Source organism: Vombatus ursinus, unplaced genomic scaffold, assembly GCF_900497805.2.
Source record: "Vombatus ursinus unplaced genomic scaffold, bare-nosed wombat genome assembly UNPS02014799.1, whole genome shotgun sequence".
Taxonomy (NCBI): domain Eukaryota; kingdom Metazoa; phylum Chordata; class Mammalia; order Diprotodontia; family Vombatidae; genus Vombatus; species Vombatus ursinus.
Window position 1 is genome coordinate 10,662,746 of NW_020954577.1, and position 26,844 is coordinate 10,689,589.

Consider the following 26,844-nt stretch of genomic DNA (forward strand, 5'->3'; position numbering starts at 1 on the left):
GGCCATTGGACAAACATCTCACATTAAAAGTACCAACTGTTAGGTTAATATTTATAGACTAACAACTGTGGGATCTTAACACCATCTGTTTCTTCTTCTGCCGCTCTGTCATTATCACTCCAGAAACAGAGAGGTCACACAGTTCTATGAAACAGTTTGGAATTTTTATTTGTTTTACAGGGTTTAGAGTCACTGGAATGGGGCGGGTATGATGGGGTGGAAATGATGGGGTGGAAGTATGCTAATCATACTTTGGTGGAGTTGTCCCAGGGTAACTAAATAGCTGTGTGTGTGTGTGTGTGTGTGTGTGTGTATGTGTGTGTGTGTGTGTGTGGCAGGAAAGCAGTATGTGTGTGGGTTGGGGGAGAAAAGTAAGAAGGGAACCCAGGTAGGGGCAAGGAAGGCCCTAATAGAGCTATAGGTGGCTGGAGAAGATGCCTGGGTATACAAAATAAACACAAGATAATCTGGAAGGAAGGTTGGTGGGATCAGGACATGTTTGACGTAGGAAATGGCACTTGAGACGAGTAGTGTAGTAACTCACTAGCATTTGTGTTTCACTGCTTGAGCTTTTGAGAATCCAGGTCACGAAGAAGGTCTAAAGTACGACTTTTATGGGCAGGAATAAAGTTTTTAAAAGCTCATCATGTTATATAGATAAGATTTTCATTAAGCATATTAGAACCCTATGAAATAAGAGGAATTTTTTTTATATTTTAAACTTTCATCTCATACATTTTCAACAATTCAACAAACATTTATGAAGTACCTATCATACGCCAGGCGCTATAATAAGCGTTGGGGACCCCTACTATGTGTGAGGCACTGTAGGGACATGAAGGGGAAAAAAAGAACCAGCCTCTGCCTTCCAAGAGGTGACTTTCTGCTGAGGGGAGTTTCTGGCTCTCTCTGCAAGGCAAGAATTGAGATTTCTATTTAAAGACGAGCAGGGGTCAGTGATCTGATTCAGGTCTTGCAGTGACAACGCTCTCCCCACCAAGCCAGACCACAATGACGAAGGCAACGGTAAAGTGCTGGATAAACAGAAGCTATTGTTGTTGCTTCTCAAATTCAACAAGCTGATCAGGCTAACTGTATCTTCACCTGTTGGAGCTTCCCTGGAGAGTTGCCTGGAGCAGTAACCCCCCAACTTCTGGTCTTGTAATTCCCCTAGAGGGGCTAAAACTCTTTTGAGGAGAATCATATCACTGTCAACAAAAATTAGCAAGACAAAATTCCTTTCGATCCACATTTTTAAAGTACATATTACATGCAAGAAGCAAGATAAGGAGAATCATCAAGGGAAGGTATCACCAGAAAAGGGGGTGAGCTGGTCATGGAGAAAATGAGGAATTAATCAACAGATATTAAATGTCTCCTATGTTCCTGACATTGGAATAACAGATGAACAACCGAAGTGCTAAACCATTATCCATGAGATGTCAAAGAAGTTAGAAAGGCCTCCAGGACCCTGGACAGCTCTTCTGTGGCAGCTATGGGGTGGATCCAGAGAGCAGGGTTAGCTAAGAATAGCAAGGGGTGGGAGTGAAGGGGTCCTTGGGTATACTTGTGGTATCAAGAGAAACCAAGATGGAGCCCTGTGTGAACTTGGGAAAGGATGGGGACAAGAGACATCCAGAATTTGCCTGTATAGATGGGGTTGTAATCTGTACACTGGAGGGGATAGCCACATTGGTGAGATCATAGAATCACTTGAAGATTGTAGACAAGAATGGCACAGAATGAGAAATCCAATCTTCACTGTTGACAAGAGAGCAACCATCCAGGACATCACAGCTCCACCACCAGGGGACCAAAGTACATACATCAGATAGCACTCAGAAAGGGGCATTGGAGGCAGAATCACAAAAACTGAACAGGACTCCCACCCACCATCCCATCAGTGGAAATCACTGGTTTAGGGAGTAAGATTCATGCCGAGCTTACTCATCAGCTTGAGAGACATAGGCAAGGAGTTCACTAGACTTACTTGATCATGGATGCACAGAAGGTTATCCCGTCTTGTCTTCCAGAAGTCTAGTTCTGTCTGAGGGTCTGAGTGAATGCCCTTCAACAGAGGCTGCCCCGAGTCCTTCCGGAGGACTTTTTGGATTTGATGTGACCATGTAATAACCACAGATTCAATGGCATGGAGAACAGCCCTTTCATGCGAGTCTTGTCTACAAGCATCAAAAGTGACAAAGATTACAGACTACCCCCCTCTAAACAGAGGGCAGAAGCAGAAATCCAGTACCCACATTCTTCTCGCCTTTGTGTGACATTCCTCAAACAGCAAATGTCTTTGTATAAGCCCTAGATGCTTTGTGGCCTCTCATGGAGTTGCGTTCACATTTCTTCCTTTGTGGCAGAAAAACATCGCCACGGTTTTTTGATGGCAAAAGGCATTGTCCTCCAAAAAAGACTGAGCTATCCTTCAGCACTTATGAGAGAAAAGAGAAATGAAACGATGTGGATACCCCCACACCAATACAAATCTGCAAACTGTCTATTCAGAGTGTTAGAAGGTACCTGAGACTCTGAGGGAGTCGATGGTTTGCCAGGGGCTTACAGAGGCAGCATTGGAACCCAGGTCTTCCTGTTTCCAAACCCAATATGTGTTCTAGTATAGCACTTTGCCCCATATACATTATGCTGAATCCATCTACATATATATGCAGTCTGTAGATACCCACATATGTATTCTGTATATATATATATATATATATAGACACTGCACCACGCTGATCAGCGTGATTAAGTAACTCGCTCAAAGTTACACAGCTAGGAAGTGGCGGAAGCAGGATTAGAACCCAGCGCTTTCTTACCTCAAGTCCATCACTCCCTCTCTCTACTACAAAGCCTTGGCCTCCTCCTTGGGAATTGTTACAACAAACACTACCTTTAAAAGGCTGCTTTGAAGAAAAAGTAACACGAGATATTCATGTACCCAGAACCTACAAACATTTAATTCATGTAAGTTTTGAATACTCTGACCAGGATACAGCTCATCTGGACACAATGGGGCCACAGTCTGGGGCAGCAGTGGGTACATACTTGATCTCTGTGCAGCTCAGCTCCCCTTCAATGCTCTCTGCAATGGTGGGAATTGGAAGCAGGGTTCTTCCTGACATTATACCCCTCAGAATGCACATTTTGCTTTTCATGCCTTCCACATGGGCTCCCAGGTCTTGAGAAACAAAACAGGGCCAAACTGTATGGTTCTTCTTGTTCAAGAGGATGGGAACAACCACCTAGGGGAAATATGGTTAGAAATGTCATACAGATCAATTCACCCGGTGCCAATTAAGCCACTAGGGGCAAAACAACAACCAAATAGGTGCATAGTAAACTCCCCATTAAAGAAGGGCAACCAGGCCAGGAGACCAGTTTTTTATTTCCCACTGAGCTGAACTCCTTTGGACACCATCATGCCCTGAGGAGCTGTATCATCCTGCAAGATCACATCAGCCTTGGGATTTGCGTATCATCGGTACCCTCCATTTTGGGGACCCCTCTAAGTGGAGATTGGAGCAGAGAGTGCCCCCCAAGCCTCCCCAGAAGGAGGGTACCCAGGCTGGTCAGCTGCATTGGCCACCCAGTGGCTCTCCTTTGGATTTCTCCATCATGCCCCCATTGGCCTCTTCAGCTTCTATTTGTGGGCTGTCTTCCCCATTAGAGTGTAAGGGACTGTCTTTTTTGGTATTCTTTTTCCCAGTGCTTAGCCCAACTGTAGGTGCTTAATAAATGTTTATTCACAAGTGCTAGGGGTAAAACAACAATAAAATAAGCATCTATTAAGTACCATCTATATAATAGGCAGTGGGTTAGGAACAGAGGGAAGTACAAAGACAGAATAAGCATGTATTAAATACCTGCTGTACTGCGCTAGGAGTTTGAGACATAAAGACAACATGAAAAACAGGCCCTACCCTCAGGGAGCTTACATTCTACCCAGGAAACACTATATTGGTCCAAACCTGTGACTCAGAAATATGGGGAATTCCCAGTGACAGAGCTCTCTCTGCCAATGAAATTCAGCCACTCTTCCACAGCTTAAGAGTCTTTGGGAGTCATCTGTGGTGTCAAGTGGGACTTGAATCCAGACCTTCCCGATTCACACCGTGCAAATGAAGAGGTGTCTCTAGGACCAAGATCACAGAGATCATCCATGTAGTGGAAGGAGCCATCTAGTCCTCCTCCCAAAGGCTCCAGACAGGTTACTGTGCCCAGGGGCACACAGACTCCTTCCCGGGTCACCTCACTGCTGCTGCAATCGTGCCATTGTAAGAATGCCCAGCTCAGATCCCGGCCTGTCTCTAACATGTGGCGTTAGGCTCAGAGAGGGTCCTCTGTGGAGAGCAGAGAGAAAGCCAGCATGGCAGGACTGCTGCATGCAGAAGGAGAGCAATGACCAGCAAGGTGGTCAGACAGCTCAGGCCTTTGAAAGCTAAACAGGGCAGTTTACATTTGAAGTAGGGAAAGACTCGAGGCAGGGACACCCATTAAGGGGTGGCTGCAAGAATTGAGGAGAGAAGCAAAAAGAAGACCTGAGCTAAGATGGCCCCATGGGGGGATGCTGGGAAGGCAGAAGTGGCCAGGTCTGACGATGGACCGGATATGTGCGGGGAGGGGGACAAAGAGGTCAGGGATGATGCCACCAACACAGGCTGCTGGAAGGGTCCCTGGACACCAGGAAGGTGAAGAACTCTGGTTCTGCTGGAAAGGACCAAATGTGTCTATGGAAGAGAAGGTAGTTCTTAAAAGCCAAAAGCTACGTGGACACTCCTACATAAGTAGACACAAAATATTCTTAGAGAGGACAATGCTAGCCCTGCTTGAACACAAATCAGAAAAGTTCGCAGACAAGCTAATTTTAGAGCAGGAATGAACCGTCACTCACCCAGCCCAACCCTTGAATTGAAAATGAGGGCCAGGATGATACAGTGAGGCACCCAGTGTTGCTAGGATTTGAACCCAGATCTCCCAGCTCTTTCTGCTCTGTAACCCTGGCAGCTAGTCTCAGCTTCTTCCAGAAGCTACTTGAGGTCCCTGGGTGATGGGGGGGAAGGGAGGAGAGAGTCCTGGACTTGGGAGTCAGAAAGACCTGCATTAAACTCCTGCCTCAGTAACTCACTAGCTTGGGTGGTGCTGGGCAAGTCACTTAAGCTCTGTCTGCCCCAGTTTCTTCATCTATAAAATGGGATAACAACAGCACCTACCTCCTGGGGTTGTGAGGATCAAATGAGATACTATTTATAAGTCTTGAAGTGAGACGTAAATGGTAGCTACCGTATACTATTTCTTAACCACTTGCCAAGATTAATTTGCTCTGTCCAGACTGTCGGCACCACGCAATCTTTGGGGTGTTCTAGGGAATATACTGAGGGAGGGCCACAGGTGAGGAAGCACCAGGAAAGAACCCAAGCACAAAAAGGCTCCCAAGGCGAGCAGTTATCACTCTCAGGCAGGGGAGTGTTCCCTCACCCTCCAGTCCTATGGGTCCATATTGGTGACTCAGGTGTACAGGCAGGATGTTTACCCTGATTCATCTCCTGAGCCCTCTGCTCTAATGAAGGAGCTTTTCAGAAAATGTCCTTTTCATGTGCTTAAACAGCTGTGGACCCATCACACTTTGTGGAGGTAGTGAGGTGGGGCCAGGAATGAGAACTGCAGATATGAGTCAGAACAACTGCGAATCTAGGGGGAAATTTATTTCCCTAAATTTTATACATCAATAAAATAGAGAAAGAACAGATCAATGAATTGGGTATGCAACTAAAATAAAAACTAGAAAAAAAAATTAAAATCTGCAATTAAATACCTAATTGGAAATCCTGAAAACCCAAAGTGAAATTAATAAAATTGAAATTAAGAAAACTATTGAGCTAATAAATAAAACTAGGAGCTTGTTTTATGAGAGAAAAAACCCAATAAGATAAACCATTGGTTTTAATTTAATTTTTAAAAAAGAAAGGAGAAAACAAAATATTCAGTATCAAAAATGAAAAGGGTGAATTCACCACCAATGAAAAGGAAATTAAAGCAATCATTAGTAAATACTTGCCCAATTATATGACAATTAATCAAACAATCTAAGCCAAGTCAATGAATATTTACAAAAAATATAAATTGCCCAGATTGGCAGAAGAGGAAACAGAATACTTAAATAACTAACTTAGAAAAAGAAATTGAACAAGTCATCAATCAATTCCCAAGAAAAAAAAATACCATGGGCCAGATGTGAATTATACAGAACATTTAAAGAACAATTAATTCCAATAAAAAAAACTGCTTGGAAAAATAAGTGAAGGAGTCCTACCAAATTCCTTTTATGACACAAATGTGCTGGTGATACCTAAACCAGGAAGAGCAGAAACAGAGAAAGAAAATTATAGACCAGTTTTCCTAATGAATATTGATGCAAACATTTTAAATAAAATACCAATAATGAAATTACAGCCATATATCACAAGGATCATACACTGTGACCAGGTGGGATTTACACTAGGAATGCAGAGTTGGCTCAATATTAAGAAAACTATCAGCAGAATTGACCATGTCAATAACAAAACCAACAGAAATCATATAATTATCTCAATAGATGCTGAAAAAGCTTTTGACAAAATACAGTACCCATTCCTATTAAAAGCATCAGAGAGCATAGGAATAGAGCTTTCCTTAAAATGATGAGTAGTATCTATCTAAAACCATCAGCAAGCATTATCTATAATGGGAATAAGCTAGAAGCGTTCCCAACAAGATCAGAGGTGAAGCAAAGATATCTATTACCACCGCTGTTATTCAATATTGTCCTAGAAATGTTAGTGTTAGCAATAAAGGAGAAAAAGAAATTAAAGGAATTCGAATAAGCAATGAGGAAACAAAACTGTCACTCCTGCAGATAATATGATGATACTTAGAGAATCAACTAAAAACCTACTTGAAATAATTAACAACTTTAGCTAAGTTGTGGGATATAAAATAACTCCACATAAATCATCGGCATTTCTATATATTACCAACAAAGACCGGCAGCAAGAGATAGAAAGAGAAATTCCATTTAAAATAACTGCAGACAATATAAAATGCTTGGGAGTCTACCTGCCAAGACAAACTCAGAAAATATATGAACACAACTATAAAACAATTTTCATACAAAGTCAGATCTAAAACAAATGGGAAAATATCGATTGCTCATGGGTAGGCAGAGCCAATATAATAAAAATGACAATTCTGCCTAAACTAATTTACTTATTCAGTGCCATAACCAATCAAGCTACCAAAAATTATTTTATAGAGCTAGAAAATTCATCTGGAAGAACAAAAGATCAAGAATATCAAAGGAATTAATGAAAATAAAAATGCAAAGGAAGGCGGCCTAGCAGTACCAGATCTCAAACTATATTACAAAGTGGCAGTCATCAAAACTATCTGAAACTGGCTAAGAAAAAGAGTGATGGACCAGTGGAATAGGTTAGATACACAAGACATGGTAGTAAATGACCATAGTAACCTCGTGTTTGATAAACCCAAAGACCCCAGCCTCAGGGATAAGAACTCGCTATTTGACAAAAACTGCTGGGAAAATTGAAAAACAACATAGCAGAAGCTAGGTACAGACCAACATCTCATGCTGAATACCAAGATAAGGTCAAAATGAATAAAACAATTAGACATAAAGGGTAATACCATAAGCAAATTAGGAGAGCAAGGAATAGTTTGTGTGTCAGATGTATGGAGGAGGGAAGAATTTATGACCAAACAAGAGATAGAGAGCATTACAAAAGATAAGATAGATAACTTTGATTATATTAAATTAAAAAGTTTTTGCACAAAGTCAATGCAGCCAAGATTAGAAGGAAGGCAGAAAGCTGGGAAACAATCTTTATAGCAAATGTCTCCGATAAGGCCTCATTTCTCAACTATGTAGAGAACAGAGCCAAACTTATAAGAATGCAAGCCATTCCCCAATTGATAAATGGTCAAAGGATATGAACAGGTAGTTTTCAGATGAAAAAATCAAAGCTATCTATAATCACATGAAGAAATGTTTCAAATTACTTTTGATTAGAGAAATGCAAATTAAAATAACTGATGCACCACCTCACACCTATAAGATAGGCTAATGTGACAGAAAAGGAAAATGATAAATGTTGGAGGGGATGTGGGAAAATTGGGACACTAATGTACTGTTGGTGGAGTTGTGAACTGATCCAACCATTCTGAAGAACAATTTGGAACTATGCCCAAAGGGCAACCAAACTGTGCATACCCTTTGATGCAGCAATCCCTCTACTAGGTCTGTATCCCAAAGAGATCATAGAAAAGGGAAAAAACGACCTACATGCACAAAAATACTTATAGCAGCTCTTTTTGTGATGGCAAAGTTGGAAACTAAAGGGATGCCTATCAATTGGGGAATGGCTGAACAAGCTGTGGTTTAGGAACATAATGGAATACTATCGTGCAACAAGAAATGATGAGCAGGCAGATTCAGAAAAACCTGGAAAGACTTATATGAACTGACACAAAGTGAAATGAGCAGAAGCAGGGCATCATTGTACACAGTAACAGCAACATTGTGTGATAATCAACAATGAATGACTTAGCTTTTCTCAGCAATATAACGATCCAAGACAATTCCAAAGGACTCATGATAGAAAATGCTATAACACATCCAGAGAAAAATTGATAGACTGTGAATGCATATCGAAGCATACTATTTTCAACTTTTTTTCCTTTTAATTTGTTTCTTCTTCCACAACTATGACTAACATGGAAATATGTTTTGTATGATTGCACATATATAATCTATATCAAATTCCTTACTGTTTTAGGAAGACTGGAGGAAAAAGAGGAAGGGAGAAAAATATGGAACTCAAATTTTTGTAAAAATGAATGTTAAAATTGTCTTTACATATAATTGGGAAAAAATAAAATACTTTTTAAAAACAATAACTGGGAATCTCTACTTTCATCCTTTCTGTGGATGAGTCACTGAACCAATCTGACCCTCAGTTTCTTCATCAGAAGATAGAAATAATGGTACTCACTGCTTGGCCTTCTGAAGAATGGGCTTTATTGTTGTCATTATCCTATGAATGGTCTATTATTTTTCCCTCCACTAAAGCCCTCCTCTGATGCCTCAGAGTGCCATCAAGGTGACCCTGCATTCTCAAAGGCTGTGCCAATTGAGGATAATCCCTGTTGAGTCAGGCTGGAGTATGGAGCCAGGAAAGAAAGGCCCCTAGTTATGCCATTCTAAAGACCAGCCTAGCTGAGGTTGGAGAGGCTCATCAGCAGATTGGCCTCCTGATCATGATTCTTTCTAATGGCCAAAGAAACTAGGAAACTGGTGATTCAGTCTCAGAGGGGTCGCTATCTGCATCCATGGAAAGAGCACACACCTGTGAAATCCTCAATCTCAAAAAGATTAAAGTGTATTACTCAACAATCTTCATTCAACAAACATTAACTAAGCCAATTACATGCAAGGTGCTGAGGGATAGGAGGATGTAAAATGTGACTGAGCTTCCAGTCTACTGGGGTTGCAGATGGGTGAATGCATGCACAAATTTATTAAATATAACACAAGGTGGAATATGACGAGGGATCTACGCAAAGGGCTATGAGCAATGTCTTTAGAGACAAAATTAGATGAGGATACAGACAAGAGATCAAAAAGGAGACCCAGAACCAAAGAAAATAAATTTTGTTTTTTGGTCAAAAACATACACGCACATCACATACACACGTGTGTGCATATATACGCATGCACGATGCAGAGATGGGGCTGTGAGCTTCTCAAGGACAGCACCTCTGCCAATTTGGTGTTTCTCTGTGTACAGCTCCTGAGGGGTCACCTACTGGGGATGTTGTGGAGGCTTTAATGTGTGCTTTCTAATGATCCTGACTACAATGCTTGTGTGTGTGTTCGTGCGTGCGTATATATACACACACGTGTATATAGTTGGGGTACTATTTCATTATCATAAAATATGGCTTTTGACACATTTTGGTAAAAGTGTCAGCACCCCAGAACAAAAGCTGTACTGGGAGTAACGGGTTCTGATTTGCCATCTTGGCCCTCACTTGCTTCCCATTGTCTCAGGGCAAATTACTTAGCCTCTCTGGTCCTCAGTTTCTTCAGCTGAGAAATGAAGGGTCCCTTGAACCCTCACTACCTGTGAGATGTTGGGCAATCTCCTTCCCTTCCTTGGCTCATCTTCCTCAACTATCAAATAAGGGGGTAGCCTCTGAGCTGCCTTCCAGTCCCAAATCTGTAATCCCAAGACGACTCCCTGAGCTCCCAAGAATTTCCAGTTCTATGAGCCTTTTGGTCTCAATTTCTTCTATTCTTCCGGTCACAGACAAGCACAGTAGCCTCAGCTCCAACACTTCGGGACCAAGCTCCATCTTCTTAAAGACCAAAGATTTGTTGTCCTACTGGCTAAGTTCTAGAGCACTGAAGTTCTTTAATCACTTTCTTAAGCCTAGACAATTAAAAAAAAAAACCTAGAAGCCAAGCCCTGATTTGCAGCATTTGCCTATTTCAGGTGTAAATGCTCACAATGAAAAGGCAACAAGCCAGTTCAAGCTGGCTCCCACACACTGCATGGGATAAAGGCAGGCAACCAGGACTTTGCACCAGGGCATCAAAATTTAGTGTGCGCTTGTAGTATTTACCCTGCATTAGCATACAGACAGCTGAGTTGAGCACCTAGGTTCTTTTTTGTTTTGTTTTGACCAGGCCTGTGATTTCATCTGCATAGGGGGCTCTCAGTGAGAAATTCCCTCTATCAGTTCAGAACTGAACTTCTAGCCCTAGAGAGCTGTCTGGGGCAGAGAAGTGAAAAGTGAGCTGCCCAGGGTCACCCAACCAAGATGGACCAGAGGGCAGGACTGGAGCCCTCCTCAAGGCCTTCCTGACTTTAAAATTAGCTCTAACCTTTAGGCTCCACTCCCTCTCCAACTAGATGGCAAGAATAGTTAGTTAAGAGAAGAAGCTACTAGCTACTAGTGTCCATGGCTCAGGTGAGCTCTCCTACAGCCCATCCTGTCCTCTGTTCACCAAAACTTGTCAATCAACAAACCTTTGTTAAGGACCTACCACGTGGTGGACACCATCCTGGATGCTGAGGATACAGGGACAGCAACTGCAATCTCTTCATCCCAAGATCTCTTCCCACTGGAGCCCATTTCCAGGGTCACTCCTCCCACAGACAGAATCCTGTGGCCCAGGTCTCCCTACTCTCTTTTAAAAGTTGGTCATTAAAATATTATTTAAAGGCTAAAAAAGTCGATCACAGGGGTTACTACGGCAAGTTCTCTAAATCTTGACACTGGCAGCAAAATGACTAGTTATGGTTCAGCATCCGGTAGAGTCTGCCGCGTAATCTGGGACAGCGTGGGATACAATGGAAGCATTGTAGTCAGGATCATTAGAAAGCACACATTAAAGCCTCCACAACATCCCCAGTAGGTGACCCCTCAGGAGCTGTACACAGAGAAACACCAAATTGGCAGAGGTGCTGTCCTTGAGAAGCTCACAGCCCCTTCTCTGCATCAGGCACCGCTCGTAGACAAGGAAGATGCCCAAAGGGTCACCTTGGTGGTCGTGTCTCTCCAAGGTACTTTCTCACCTACAACCTCAGAATGTCAGAGCTAGGAGGGAGCTCGGGAGTCACCTAGTTGGACCTCCCAGTGCCTGGGCAGGAATTCTCCCTGCACCATTGGCTTCATCCAACCTTTGCTTGACCATAGCCTCAACTGCTTGTCTCCCTAGGCAGCCCATGCCCCATGAAGCCAGCTCTCATGGTGAGGAAGTTTCACCATGCCTAGCCCCAAGCCTAGATTTGCCCATTACACCAAGCAGTACTCTGAAGCCAAGTAAAAGAAATATAATCCTCCTACAAGTCAATTCATTTCAACCTGTGCAATTCTGGTTTGGATTCTCTTGACAATCTACCAGACTAATCTGACCAGTAGGCTGAGGGGAGGAGGGAAGATCTCCTTTTGGGAAACTGCACATTTCAGAGATGTCAGTGCAGCCCTGGAGCAGTGCATGTGTCATCCTGCCCTCCTGCCGCATGACTAGCTTGACACAGTGACCTAAATGTCATCTCAACCTCAAATTCCAAGCCACAGCTATGGTTACAGTAAGCCAACAAAGGCACATCCTTTACAAGATACATAAGGAACAGATTCCAATCTATAAGAACAAGAGTCATTAGCCAAAAGATAGATGGCCAAAGAATACTAACATACAGCTTTCTAAAAATTACAATCTATTCAAATATGGAAAAGTTCCAAATTACTATTAATAAGAAACATGCAAATTAAAGCAACTCTGGGGTTCTACCTCCCAGTTATCAGATTGGCAAAGGTGACAAAACAGGACAAATTTCAGAGGGACTGTGGTGAATTTCACTGTTGGTGAAATGGTGAATTGGACCAACCATTCTGGAAAGCAATTTGGAGCTACGCCCCCTAAAGTCAACTAAATCATGTATACTCTTTGACCTCAAAGATTCGAGATCAAAGAAAAAGCCCATAGATACAAAAATATTTAGAGCAGTTCTGTTCATAGCAGCAAAGAACTGGAAACTAAGGGGGCATCCATCTGTTGGAGACAAGCTAAATAAATTATAGCACATGAACACAATGCAATGTTATTGAATCAAAAGAAAAATGAAATGGATCATTTCGGAGAAACCTGAAAAGCCCCTATGAATTGATACAGGGTGGAGTGAGCAGAACCGGAATCATTAATAAAATAACAACACTCTAAAGCAAAATAGCTGTGAAAGACTGGAGAACTTGGATCAATGCAATCATATTTCCAGAGGGTTGATGGTAAACAATATTACCCACCTCCTGACAGAGAAATGATGAGCTCAGGGTACAGGAGACAGACAATTTTGTTTTACTTGGCTATGCTTATTTATTACAAAGGTTTTTGTTTTTGGTTTTTCCTCCCAGTGAGGTTGGGAATGGCAAGGCAAGAGGGAATAAGGTGGCATTTTTTTTTTACAAGAGACTCATTGAAGCATCTTTTAAAAAACTCATAGAAGAAAACAGAAGGAAGTCAGATAGAAACACTGAGAAGCAGACAGCTTTGAAATTTACAGTGTGAACTTATGATGTACTAAAAAGAAAAGCCAGCTGTACATAACAGAGATGTGCAACCCTCTTTTTTCTGCTCTATGATGCATATGGAGCTACTTATTTTAGCTGGTATTTTTTAAGTGGAAAACAAAAAAAATTAAAGTGATATAAAACAACATTTTCTTTCTTTTTTTTTAAAGAAGGAATTCCTGGTCAGGGTCTGAATGGCCTCTGAGGTTTCTCACAATGCTGAGTTTCAAGACTTCTGAGGCTCTAGATGGGAGGGCGTCAAAGAGACATTTACAAAGACCAACTTTGCTCCTTTGTGATTGCACCTGCTTTGAATGGTGCTTTTGGAGTGCTTGTTTTAAGTAATATCTATACTGGAGAAAGAAAAGAGGAAGATAAGGAGAAAAGGGAGAGGAAAATGGGGAGGGAGAAAGTGAAGGAGGGGGAGAAAAGAAGAAAGGAGAGAAGCATTATTTCCTCCCCTGCCTCTAACTTTCTAATAATCTGTGTAGAGACTTTGTAGCTTAAAAAGATGTTGGCATCTAGTCGTAGGGTCTTAGTGGATCATGACTCTGGAGTCAGAGTCATGTAATCTAATGTCCTCATTTTACAATTGTGGAGACCAAGATCTAAGGAGGTGATGGGCCTTGCCTGAGGTCACATCTGGAAGATCTAGGCCTCCAAATCAAACATTCTTTTACTCCACCACGGTAAGTTTGGCCCCTACCACTCTCTGCCCCTGGGTCACTTCAATAGTACTCCTCAGGGTTCGGCATAGGAAAAGCAACATGATGGAATGGGAATAGGCCTAGGAGTCAGGCAACTCTGGCTATTCCAGCTTTGACTCTAGTTAATGATAACCTTGACCAAACTGTTAAAGCTTCCCAGTTCCCCATTTTCTCATCTGAAGAATGAAGAATTTGGATGGGAAGCATTCTGAAGCCCAAAGAGTCTGTTAGAGCCATTTGAAAAGGGGACACATTGGAGCATAATGATTTCTGTGACCTTCTTCCTCACTCCCACCAACCAGAGCTAAAACTAGGGTGGGGCAACTGAAGCTTTAACCCATGATAGACTACTTCAGACAGCCCCATCCATAGATCTACTTCCTCGTCCCCAGAGGCACGTTCCCCTACCACCAGCCTGATAAGAGATGAGCCTATACCCATCCCAGACACAAAAATTATTAGCTATATCTTTGCCCCCACTATTACAACATATAACAATAGTAGTATTTCCTCATCAGGGAGACACCTACACTGGCCTCTAGAAGGCCAGTCTCCCTGTACTAAAGGGCACGTTCATCCTCATAAATGTAAAGTTCAAAATCTGCGCATCCCTCCCCCCCCCAAGGAAAGTACAGATATTTTATCCAACTTCCTAATGTCATTGCCATGCTCCAGGTCTGTAAAAGAAGAGTCAGATCAGGGGGTTGCCAAGGCACAGTTCAGCACCACTCAACAGTCTATGAACCTGCATCTATTATGGTTTAGGATCTGATGAGCAATTAGATCAAAGACAATGCCATTAGTCACTATGGAAAACAGCCCAGTCACTCTATTTATCCACTAGGCTCAAGCAAACACTGACTTCTCTACACTGTTTTCTTTTCTTTCAGCTTGGGCTGTTTCATTTTTGTCTTTGCAATAATTCAGAATCTGTGAGGCATAGCAGCTTCTGAAAGGCATGCATCTTAGGTGAAGTTACAGCGAGTACCTCATCCATGAAAGCCTTCACAAGTTCAAGAGATGTGCTGGGGAGCTGTCCAAATATCGAGGAGTTCCGGTAATTATCCGCTCCAATGCTTGCTTCAATCATCTTTGCAACATAAACAAGCTTGTGTTTTGCATCTTGTGGAACCTAAAACAGAACAGACAGTCAGTTCCAAGGGTTGTGACCTAATTGCTGCTCTAGGGGCACAGGGTCTGGCACAAGACCTGGAATCTCACTAGCATGGGGAATTCTGGAAGAAGGAAAATCCCTGTAACCTGCAGATTAATTTTCATGTTAAGAAAAAAAAATCATTAGGGGATGAGGCCCTTAAAGCCTAGTCTTCCTGATAAAACACTCATCTGCAAACCTTAAGGACTTTTCATGAGAAGTTTATGTAAGTGTTTTTGCAACGGTCAACTAACTATAGGAATTCCAGTAGAAAGCAAGCTCGCCGAGGGCTAGATCTGTTTCTGTCTCTATAGAGGCAGCTGGTGTCACAGTGGATCTAGTCCCAGGCCCTGGAGTCAGTAAGAACTGGGTTCAAATCCAGTCTCAGATGCTTGCTAGCTGTTCAGCCCTGGGCAAATCACTTTACTTCTGTCTGCCTTGATTTCCCTATCTGTAAAATGGGACTAATAATAGCACTTATCTCCCAGAATTGTTCTGAGGTGCAAATGAAATCATATTTGTGAAATACTGTGCAAACCTAAAAGCATTCTGCAAATGCTAGAGATTGTGCCTGGCACCTAGCACCAGGCTTTGCATGATGAAGGGAAGCAGGTTCCTCAATATAGAGGCACTAAAATGTGGGTACCCAAAATGTCAGTTCTGCCATTTTGCTTTACAAATCAGATGAAACCACTGTTACCTTGAACTTTTCAAATGTTTATTGATCGTTAAATTAAATGCATACTTTTTGGACTGGCCCTGTGATTTCATAGGGTTTAGGGAACTCCCAGTCAAGAAACTCCCTCCACTAGTGCAAATCAGTACATTCTCTGCTACTTCTCAGAGGCTTACAGCACTTAGAGGACCAAGCGAGTTGCTCAGGGTCACATAACTAGTAAATGAAAGAGGTGAGATTTGAACCCAAGTCTTTCTGATCCTATGATCAGCTCTCCAGTCACACCCTGAGGGTACAACAGCAAAAATGCAAATAGTCCCTGCTCTCAAGGAGCTGCCATTCCACTGGAAGGAAACAATTCCGTGATCAAATAAACATAAAATACAAATAAAGCCATGTCTTGGTTTGGGAAGGAAGCACCCACAGTTGGGAGAATGAGGGAGGGCCTTCGACAGAACCAGAGTTAGAAGGGCCCTTGGACATCTAGCCCAACCCAGACAGAAGAGGGGAGTGACTTACCCAACATCACAGACGTAGCAAGCGTCCAAGGAGAGATTTGAACCCAGGTCCTCTGATTTTGTTCCACACCACCCCCCTAAGAAGTCAGGAGGACTGGAGCTAGGGATTGGAAGAGGTAGAGAGGGAAGAAAGGAAAGCATTCCAGGCCAAGAGCATCTCATGAAAAGGCACTGGGGCAGGAGGGGGCATATCACATGGTGGATACAGCAAGGTGGACCGGACTGTCCAATGCACGAGAGAGAGTAATGTGAAATCAGGCCAGAGACAGATCTGAACCAGCTTGGGAAGGGCTTTTGCATGTCACAGAGAAGTTTCTATTTTATCCTAGGGGTAAAAGGGAGTCCTTGAAGCCTCATGAGCAAGGGAGTGACATTCAGACTCTTTCGAAATAAGCAACTTGGCAGACGGAGAGGAGAGACTGAAGGCAGGGCCACCAATGTGAGGGTCTGGCAAGTCAGGCAAGAGGTTAGGACAGTCTGGGCCAGGGCGTGACTGTGGGAGTGGAGAGAGTGCAGGAGATGCTATGGAGGCTGGCACCTGCTTAGATACAAATGGTGAGGGGAAGAAATCCAAGATGACCCTGGGGTTGCCAGCCTAAGTACCCAGAAGGGAGCGGGTGTCACCTTTCATGGAAATGCCAAAAACAGGCAGGGTTTGGGGGGAAATCTAACACACTCTGTTTTGGACATGTGGAATGTGAAAAGGGCTATGAGATATCAGCTGGATTACTGAGAGAAAAGAGAACTCTGAGCAGAGCCCTGGAGTCTACCCACACAGAGGGGGAAAGGCCTGAACCCCACTTCTACAAAGGAGATGAGAAGGATCAGTTAGATGGGAGAGAAGAGTGTCACAGAAAGCCAAATTGGACAGGAGAGCTAACAGCAAGGTCCAGTGCTCAAAAGAAGTCAAGAGGACCTTAGAAAGAAGCCTGAAGGGAGAGCAGTTTCCATTGAATAAGGAAAACTCTAGAAGTGAGGGGGGACTGTAGCAGGTGAGGTCTCCTGCCCTCAGACAGCCTGTTCCAGGTGCTGAACTCTCAAGGCCATGTGAATACTATGGGGAAGGGGAGTGGGAAGGGGGGGGAGGGGGGGGGGGGGGGAGAGGGGGAGAGACTCCTAATCAAATATTTTCCTCTGCCCACTAACATTATTAAGTTATATTTTGAGGGGAGGGCAAACTTCAGCATTCTAGAAGAGAAAGAATCACAGTCTGAATAGTTGTCTCCTTCTCTCTCTCCCTCCTTCATTCCCCCCACCTCCATCCCAACTGCAGAGCTGAAAGGAGATCCTGACCAGTACCTGAGTCAAATGATACTTTTCCTCCCTGGCATCTTATCTCCAAACCTATTGTAATCCCCATGGCCACTGGCCCAGGTTGAGGTATTGTGCCACTTTCTTAGTATGTGTGTCACTTAGTAAACCTGAAACCGCAGAGAAACCCTGTCTGTGCTCTTTTGGGGTTCACAGCCCTCAGTGCACAATTATTCTAATTGTGAAAAAAAAAACCAAAAAACAAAAACAAAATTAGCCTGTCAACAACATATAAGAGGTTCCTTTTGTTCAGTGTCTCTCTGTGGGGTGTGACACGGTCAGGAAGGAGGTGGGTAGAGTCTTTGAGGTAGGGGATGCAGCTCATTTACCACCTAGGGAGAGAAGGGATCAGCCTGGCCAGGCCTCTCTGGTCAAGCCCTAAACAAGGATTCTGAGGAGAGTTCGTATTGGCAGAGCCGATAGGAGGGGAAAGGGAGGAAAAGGGGAGAGAGACGGAGACATCAAACTTCTGGGACAATTTCTCTTCTTTTGAAATCTGCGAATAACTTAGGAAAGCGTTGCTATGAGTTGTGAAACATAGACAAATCACGGAGGCAGCTCGACACAGTAGAAAGAAGCCTGGCTCTAAAGTCAGAGGACCTTGGTTCAAATCCTCCCTGATGCTTTCTGCGTGTGTGACCTTGGTGGAGCAAGTTCCTTACCCTGCCTGGCTCCCTGTTTTCTCCTCTTCAAAAGGGGAGTTCCAAAAGGAAAGGCCCCTTCCAGCCTCCCAGTATCTGCTCTGGAACGTCAGGAAGGGCCTCCCAACCAGGGATGGCAAACACCCTCAGCTCTTCAGTCCTACCTAGCGTTCGGGGCCCACCTGGAAATAAGCAAAGCGCAAGGCCCCGGGCTCCAGGGGAACGTGGTAGAGCCCCAAGGGCTTTACACCCGAGTTTCCTCCTCTCTTCCCCGCTCCCCCCCCACTTCTTGGGAGGTGGCAGGGCTGCGCTTGCACCTGGGACCTTGCCACCCAATCCCACCTCCGCGCGGCTACCTGGGCTCCGGGCGGCTGCAGACCGCCCCCGATTCACCGCCGGCGCCCCTACCTGAGAGCCAGAAGTGAGGCGTCCGGCGGGAGAGCAGCGGAACAGAAGGAGAGCCGGGCCCTGGCGACCCCAAAACTCCTCCAGTGTTCGCCGATTCTCCTCGCCCTCCAGGTACTGTGCCCAAGCCTCCTCCCGGACCCTGAGAATCTGCCCGAGGCGGCGTCCCAGGAAGCTGACCCGCGGGTCTCGAGAGAAGCGGAGAACCCGCTTGGCCGCTGTCTCTTCCTCTTCCTCTTCCTCCTCCTCCTCCGCCTCCTCTTTCTGCCACTCGTCCTCCAGCCGCAGCTCCAACTCCATCATCTCCAGCCGCGGAGATGTGCCTAGCGCAAGGGCAGCCAGGCCAGTCGGGTGTTCGCTCTGCTCTGCCCGTGGGCGCGGACTGCCCGACTGGCTGCGCTGACCTGGTCTGGGCTGGAGCGCTAGCCCAGAGGTGGCAGCTTGGGCGGCTGGGGGGCCCCGGCACCCCAGTCCCTCCCTCGCGCCCTATCGCCTGCCTATCCCAGTCTGGCTGCCCTGGAGCCCGCGGCCCCTTGGGGCCAAGGCGCCGATGCGGGCGGGGCCCCACCCACGGAGTGGGGATAGTGAAGAAGGAGGAGGAGGAGGAGAAGCCGTCGTGGCTACAGCGCCCTGAGCTCTGGGCAACAGCCCAGAGGCTGCAGGGACCGCGTCCCGTTTCCCTGGGGACCAGGCAAAGGGAGGGGCAATGCTCGCCCTCCCCCCGGAGGCGGTGCGGGCACAGCCTCCCATTGGCTGCAGCTGCCAGGGGAGATGGGCAGAGAAGGCAGGAAAAGAGAGAGGAAGGAGCCCAGGGCTGGGGGGAGGGGGGCGGCCCTCTCCCCTCCCCCCTCACTCTCCACCCCGTCCCCCCTCGCTCTCCACCCCCTCCCCCCTGCCCTCCCCCCCCTCCCCCCTGCTCTCCACCCCCTCCCCCCTCGCTCTCCACCTCCTCTCCCCTAACCCTGCGGTGCTGGGACCAGCTTTGGTCAAACTGCTCCCCAGCAGCCCTCTCCCCAGTACCCAGCCTCAGCCTTCACATTGCCTGGCCTCTCAGACTCTGAGAGAGATGGGAATTTCCGGGAAAATGAAGGATCCCGGGAATATGTGGCTGAAAGAGACTTCAGGCACCAACTCGTCCAACTCCCTCATTTTGCTGGTGAGGAAACTGAGGCCCTGGAAGGTTAAATTATTTGCCTAAGGTCACTCATCGAGGAAGATTAAGGAGGATTTAAACCCACAATGTGTGACTGCGAGAATGTATCTAGGAGCAAGATGATGAAAAGGAGGGGGAGAGGCAGCAGATCTGGGGGACCGGACGTCCACTAAACCGGAGTCAGAGGACTAGGGTTCAAGTCTGGATCCCTTGGGCAAGTCACTTCCTCTCTGTTTCCCTATCTGTAAAATGGGAACAGGAAGGGACTAGATAAACTGAGAGGTCCCTTCTAATTGCAGACTCCCACCAGTTCACCTTAAGAGGATAGGTTTAGAACTGTAACGAACTTTTGAGGTCAAACTCATCCAACTCCCTAATTTCAAGGATAAGGAAACTGACCCAGAGAGGGAAAGTTACTTGCCCAGGGCCACTAAGCTAGCAAAGCGAGGATTTGAAGTCAGCCCTCTTCCCCTTTCCACCAGGCTGTTTTTCTGTGTTTCCTTTTCTTCCTGCCAAATTTCCAGGCAAACAGATAACGCTCACTTAGAGATCTCCAGGTAGCTCATAGCTTTGTTAACAACCAAGAAAATTAGTGTTCATTTCAAACGCGCAATCTACACTGTAACTGTCCACAGGCAAGTGGTGCTTAGAAATGTGTTCAAATCCCCACTGCCTGCAGAAGGTTGAAAGGAGCCCTCTCCCCATTCCTTCCCTTCAGAGCAAAGACTTCCAGGCTTATTGTTCTTTTCCCGGCAGATGCCCTCGTCCAGATCCCCTGTGGAGAGGGGAGCAGGCCAAGGAGCACTGAGAAAGTACAGATAGGAGCATTCCTTCCCAAGAAGCTAAATGACTGGTCTGCTGTTCTCTCAAAGATAGAAGGTGGCAGCTGAAGTGAGGGGGCCAGTTGGCTCGTGGGGCCCAATGGAAAGAGCTGGAAGACCTGGTTTTGAGTCCTTCCTCTAACATTTACCAGCTCACCACCGACGAGTAATGAAGAGCCTTACCTCCATCCACACTTTAAACACATACTAAGTACCAGGAGCCGGGTGTGGGGGGGGGGGGGGGGGGGGGAAAGGGAATCCAATATGTACATACATAGAAATGTGCTAGTAAATGTAAGGGGGCTGGGAAAGGTCTAGCAGGATCAGGAGAAGCTTTGTAAAAGAAGGTAATGGGAGGAGAGCCTTGATAGAAATCAGTGACGCTGAGAGGTAGAGATGAGCAGGAAGACCACTCTGGACATGGGAGGAAGCCTGTGAATCACAAGAGGCCTGGAGATGCAGATCTCTGTGGGAAGAACTGCAAAGGGGCCAGACTGGGTGGACCGAAAGGCAAAAGGAGGGGAGTGATGGCGACTCACCCTCCTCTGCCTCTGTTGCCCAGCCAGGTTTCAGCTCCAGAGAACACAATGACACCCCCCCCCCCCCCCAGGTTAAGCTCAGCCTCATGCTGCTGACTGGAGCCTTGACTGACATCACCTCCTTCAGCCGCTGTCCTCTCTGATTGAAGAGCTCCTCCCAATGCCTTCCTTCATAGAGGGCAAACTCCCCGCCCTGGCCTTTTATCTGTTTCCTTTTGTGTATCTGCTTCCCCATCCCCCCACCCCTTCCATTAGATTGTAAGCTACTTGAGGGCAGGAGCTCTTTCCTTTTATTAATTCTATCCCCAGCACTTAGCACAATACCTGGCATTTAGTTGGAGCCAAATAAACGTGGATCGGATTGGAATTAAGTTAGTAAAGCAGGTTGAGGCCAGGTTGTGAAGGGCTTTAAACACAAAACAGAGGTGGATATAAATCAAACAGGGCCTGTAAACACATCTCCAAGGCAATAAATGATAGTTGCAGAGGCGCATCACAAAAGGGAGTTTCCTTACAGAGAACTGGGGTCCTCAGACTGTGGCCTTGCCCTTGTAGATGCCTCCAGCCAGCCCTGTAACTTCTTTCATGTGCCTCTTGGCCTTTCCTCCCGTGAGATGCCCACGGGGTCCTTCCCTCATTCTCAGGGCCTTCCTCACTCTCCCATGGAACCAGCAGGCTCTCCTCTCACTTTCGTCACAGTACCAGCCCCTCTTGTTCGTCAGTCATAGATATCTTTGAAGCTAAATTTACCTCCATTAGACTGGGCTCCTTAAAGGGCTGAGCTGTTTTCAGCTTTCTTTGTTTCCTCAGCATTTAGCACAGTGCTGGCCCTTAGGTCCTTAATAAATGTGTCTTGATAGACCGTTCTTTTCCATAATTTCTTATTGGAGCCAGCTCACTTCGTAGGGACCCCATCCATTGTCCACTGCCACACTCACTGTTGACTCCTCAGAGGCTGTGGTGTTCTACGACTTGCTTTATAAACCTTACAATGCTATGGAATGTGAACTATTATAATTATTAGTTAATAAGATGGGGCAACTAACTGTTCTAGTAACTAGAACACCAGGCCTGGAGTCAGGAAGACTCCTCTTCCTGAGTTTAAATCCAGCCCCAGACACTTACTAGCTGTTTGACCCTGGGTCAGTCACTTAACCCTGTTTGCCTCAGTTTCCTCATCTGTAAAATGAGCTGGAGAAGGAAATGGCAAACTATTCCAGTATCTTTGCCAAGAAAACCCCAAATAGGTTCTTAAAAGGTCAGCTGAAACCACTGAACAAAAGTTAATAAGATGCGGAGAAAAGATTTAATGCAGCTGCCACTATCAAACAGAAACGGGTCATGCTGCAAAAAATCACAGCAAAGCTTGGATCTCTTTTCCCAATGCCTTCCTCACTTTCTAGACTGAAGAAGTAGCTGAGGCTGAAGGGAAGCTTTCACGTGCTCCAGGAAGGGACCTTACCAGGCCTTTCCAGGAGGTGCCTGTTGGAGGAGGAGAAGAACTCTGCATTTCCTGCAAACTTTCCAGTTCTCTCCTGAAGAGAGGATGACTCCTGCCCTCCTGAAAGGCAAGAGGGATTGGCCCCAGAGGTGGGCTTTTTGTTTTATGGGACGAGAGGCATCACTCTGAGAATCTGGGAAGAGCTTTGTTCCGTTGGTAGAACTCTGAGCTATGCCACAGTTTTGTACAAAAAAACACCAGCTGGAGAATGAAGGTTCAAATCCTGTTTCTGATCAACACTTGTGACCTGTAGAACCTAGGCAGGTCTCTTCATCTCAGCTTCAATTACCTCTCACTTGGGAATAATACTCCTGGCACTCCCAGGAAAGAACTTTGTGAGCCACTGGGGTGCACCAGAAATGTGAGTTATTATCATATGTTGCAGTTTACAAACTGGCCTTCTATAGGAGAATCATTCCTTTTTTTGTGGTTCATTCTCACATCTTACTAGGCATGCCTTTCCTGATATTCCATTCAATGACTTCCACTCCGTTTACGATTTTAAATGCAATTTAACTAGGTTAGCAAACGCATAGTAAAAGCAGGCCATTTCCTCATTTTATAGATGAGAAAATTGAGACCAAGGGAGGTTAACTGAATCACCCATGCTAGCAGAGCTAGGTGTATTGGCGTGTTCAAGGAGGACCAGCACCTCTGGTGTGAGGGCTTGCTGAACCCTTTTCAGGGCCGGTGATCTACCTTTGGTGTTTAGCTGACCCTCAACTAACTCCAAGAAGCAGTAGCATTCTCAGCAGCCACACCCGAGTAAAAGCATCTCGGCAGATAGGCTAACCCAGGCTGAGGGTAAGCAACAGGTCTCAAACCCCTTGGTGAGTTAGGGGGATGTCTAACCCAAGCATGTGAAGGCTTTCCCTAGTGCAATGGGTGGATAAGAAGTTTGTTCCAATGGCCATGAAGGCAGCTGAAGCAGCCACTGTGGTCAGACGTTGAAGATGCCAAGGTCATCTACTGCACCCTGGGCCTTCGCCAGTCCTCTTGGCTTGCCACTGGATCTCGATGATTCTGGAAGAGAGAGTGAGACTGACAACTTTGTGCAGCTCTGCCCCCTGTAAATTCAGTTTACCCATGAAGTTGAGACAATCCAGAATAGCTTGGGGAATTTTCCTTGCATGTCCCTAGCTTGACCAATGCACCTTGGCACTTGCTTCTCAAGGAAAAACAGCATCTTTGCTTTACAGAGTCACAGCTTACCCCCTTGGTTTCTACACGTGAATGCCAGCCTGGGCTGGGGGTTCAAGTAAGAAACTTTCACAAAAATTCCAATGCCAAAAAGAAAAAGTTTACCAGTGTAGCTATAGATGCCTGTCCCCAAGTCTAGCAAGCAATGTCAACTCTTCTGTATATTCCTTGGAGGAAGGTTGGTACTTGGGGCTGCAAAAATCCCATCTGACAAACATCCTTGTGTACACTATTGCCAGTGACCAGATATTACACAAAGCCTTGTAGCAGTTGGAGCTTCATTGGTCCTGTCAATGAGGACAGCCTGAACCAAGGTGGTGGCTATGTGGGGGAAGTGACTGGGAAAAATTCAGGGTAAATTGTTTAGATTAAATCACCAAGAATATGAGAGTGGAGGCAGTGACTCTGAGGTCATGAACTTGTGAGAAGAAGAACAGTTATGCCCTCCATAGAGACAGGGACATGAGGAAGAAGGGTGGGCTTGGGAGAGATGATGACCCCTGTCTGGGACATGTTGAATTTGAGACGCCTGTGCTACATCCAGATGGAGAGGAAGAAGAGGTAGCTGGAGTTCTATTGAGAGACTTAAGCTAGGAACTACACAAAGATGACAGTAGAGTTGAGTGAATGTGGGGGGAAGAGGGAGATGAAAAGGAGAGGAGGGAGGGGAAGAAAGAGAAGAGGAGGGAAGGAGAGGAGAGAGGAAAAGGGAGAGATGAGAAGGGAAGAGGAGAGGGGAGAGGAAGAGAGGACAGAAGAGGAGGAAAGGGGAAAACTAGGGGCTCAAGACAGAACTCAGAACAATGGGTAAACTGGCATTACAGAAAGGAAAACCAATAGAAATGGCCATGTCACTCATATATTTAAAAATCGTTCATGGCTTTTGCACAAACAAAGCCAATGCAACCAAGATTAGGAGGGAAGCAGAAAAGTGGGAAAGAATTGTTACAACCAGTGTCTCTGATAAAGGCCTCATTTCTCAAATATATGAAGAACTGAGTCAAATGTTTAAGAACACAAGTCATTCCCCAATTGATAAATGGTCAAAGGATATGAACAGGCAGTTTTTAGATGAAGAAAGTAAAGCTATCTACAGCCATATGAAAAAAATGCTCTAAATCACTATTGTTTAGAGAAATGCAAATCAAAACAACTCTGAGGTACCACATCACACTTATCAGAGTGGCTAACATAACAAAACAGGAAACTGATAAATGCTGGAGAAGATGTGGGAAAATTGGAACACTAATGCATTGTTGGTGGGGTTGTGAACTAATCCAACCATTTTGGAGAGCAATTTGGAACTATGCCCAAAGGGCTATAAAAATGTGCATATCCTTTGACTCAGCAACACCATTTCTAGGGCTATATCCCAGAGAGATCATACAAATGGGAAAAAAAAAGATACACACGTACAAACATATTTATAAAAGCTCTTTTTGTGGTGGCAAAGAATTGGAAATTGAGAGGAGGCCCATCAGTTGGGGAATGGCTGAACAAGTTATGGTATATGAATGTAATGGAATACTACTGTGCTATAAGAAGTGATGAGTAGGCAGACTTCAGAAAAACCTGGAAAGACTTATATGAACTGATGCTGAGTAAAGTGAGTAGTACCAGGAAAACATTGTACACAGTAATAGCCACATTGTGCGATGACTAACTTTGATGGACTTAACTCAAGACAACTCCAAAAGACTCATGATGGAAAATGCTATCCACATCCAGAAAAAGAACTATGGAGTCTGAATGCAGATTGAAGCATATTATTTACTCTTTTTTTTTTTTTTGTTCCTTCATTCTCCTGGTTTCTTCCATTGGTTCTAATTTTTCTTTACAACACGACTAATAGGTTCAATATGAATGCATGTGTAAAGCCTATATCAAATTGCACACTGTCTTGGGGTGGGTGGAGGGGAGAGAGGGGGAGAAATTTTGGAACTCAAAATATTATGGAATGTTGAAAAATAAAAATAAATTGCTTAATTAAAAAAAAGAAAAACAAATCTTTCATGGTTCCCTCTTGCTTCAGGGATGATATATGGAGTCCTTAGACTGGCATTCAAAGCGTTCCACAATCTGGATACCACCCACCCTTTCATGTTCTCTATAGTTCATCCAAACTTGTCTATTTGATATTCACCTCATTCAACATTCAATCTCCCACCTCTATGTTTTTGCACAGGTTGTCTCCTATCTGATATGGTCTCCCTCTTCACCTCACCCTCATAGAATCCCTATTTTTCCATCCAAGAACAGCTCAGGTACTGTTTCCTAAATCAAGTCTTGCCTTATACCTCCCTCCTTGGTCTCCTCTCCTCTCCCCTCCCCTTCTCTTCCCCTCCTCCCCTTCTCTTCCCCCCCATCTCCAGCCTTCTCTTCCCTCTCTTTGCATCCCTCTTTCTCTCCTCTTCCTCTGCATCTGTCTCTTTTGTATGTGCTTTCCTATTTCTTTTCATTTGTCTACTTGTTTGTACATGTTATACTCTACCTCCACCCTCCAGTAGAATGGAAAGTTCTTGAGGACAAGTGCTATTTTATTTTTCTTCCTTCCTTCCTTCCTTCCTTTCCTTCCTTCCTTCCTTCCTTCCTTCCTTTCTCTTTCTTTCTTCCTTCCTTCCTTCCTTTCTTCCTTTCGTGTGTGTATTTCTAGTGTCTAGCACATAGTGGGCCTCATTTATGTAGCTGCACTTTTAATAAGCTATAACCCCCTCCCAAAACTGTTGCTTCCTGAGTTTCTGTAACCAATGATCTTCCAGTGTAGCCAAGAAGACAGCAAATTCAGTGTTCCCATTGTATCAGTGAAGAGAATCATTGTAGACAGGAGATGGCTCATCACCGTTTGGGTCCTAATTGTTTCTTATGTGGTCCAAGAGCACAGTCATCTCAGACAATGATGTCGCCCTCATTATTGCTCACTGCTTTCTGGTTCACTTCCCTTGCCAATGCCCAGTTGGCACCAAGGGAGCTGGCGCTGACCTTCAGTTGCCATCAGGAGCTCAGTCAAGGGAAAGAAACTGTTCAGATGTCTGTGAGAGGGCTGTTCCTGATGAAGGGAGGAAAGACTTGATGCCAGAGTGGC

The 26,844-nt window shown here is 45.0% G+C and overlaps 1 protein-coding gene across 2 annotated transcripts in view; it reads right to left on the reverse strand.

Moving 5' to 3' along the window:
- DNAH11 (dynein axonemal heavy chain 11) overlaps window positions 1–18,851 on the reverse strand; it is a 315,578-nt gene extending 296,727 nt beyond the window's left edge. For both annotated transcript variants that reach the window (XM_027872105.1, XM_027872104.1), the window contains exons 1-4: window positions 18,552–18,851; window positions 14,833–14,976; window positions 3,055–3,251; window positions 1,991–2,180 (exon numbers count right to left, since the gene is read on the reverse strand). In XM_027872105.1, coding sequence (XP_027727906.1) covers window positions 1,991–2,180; window positions 3,055–3,251; window positions 14,833–14,976; window positions 18,552–18,851 — 831 coding nt within the window. The remainder of the gene's footprint in view (window positions 1–1,990; window positions 2,181–3,054; window positions 3,252–14,832; window positions 14,977–18,551) is intronic.
- Window positions 18,852–26,844: the final 7,993 nt, after the last annotated feature.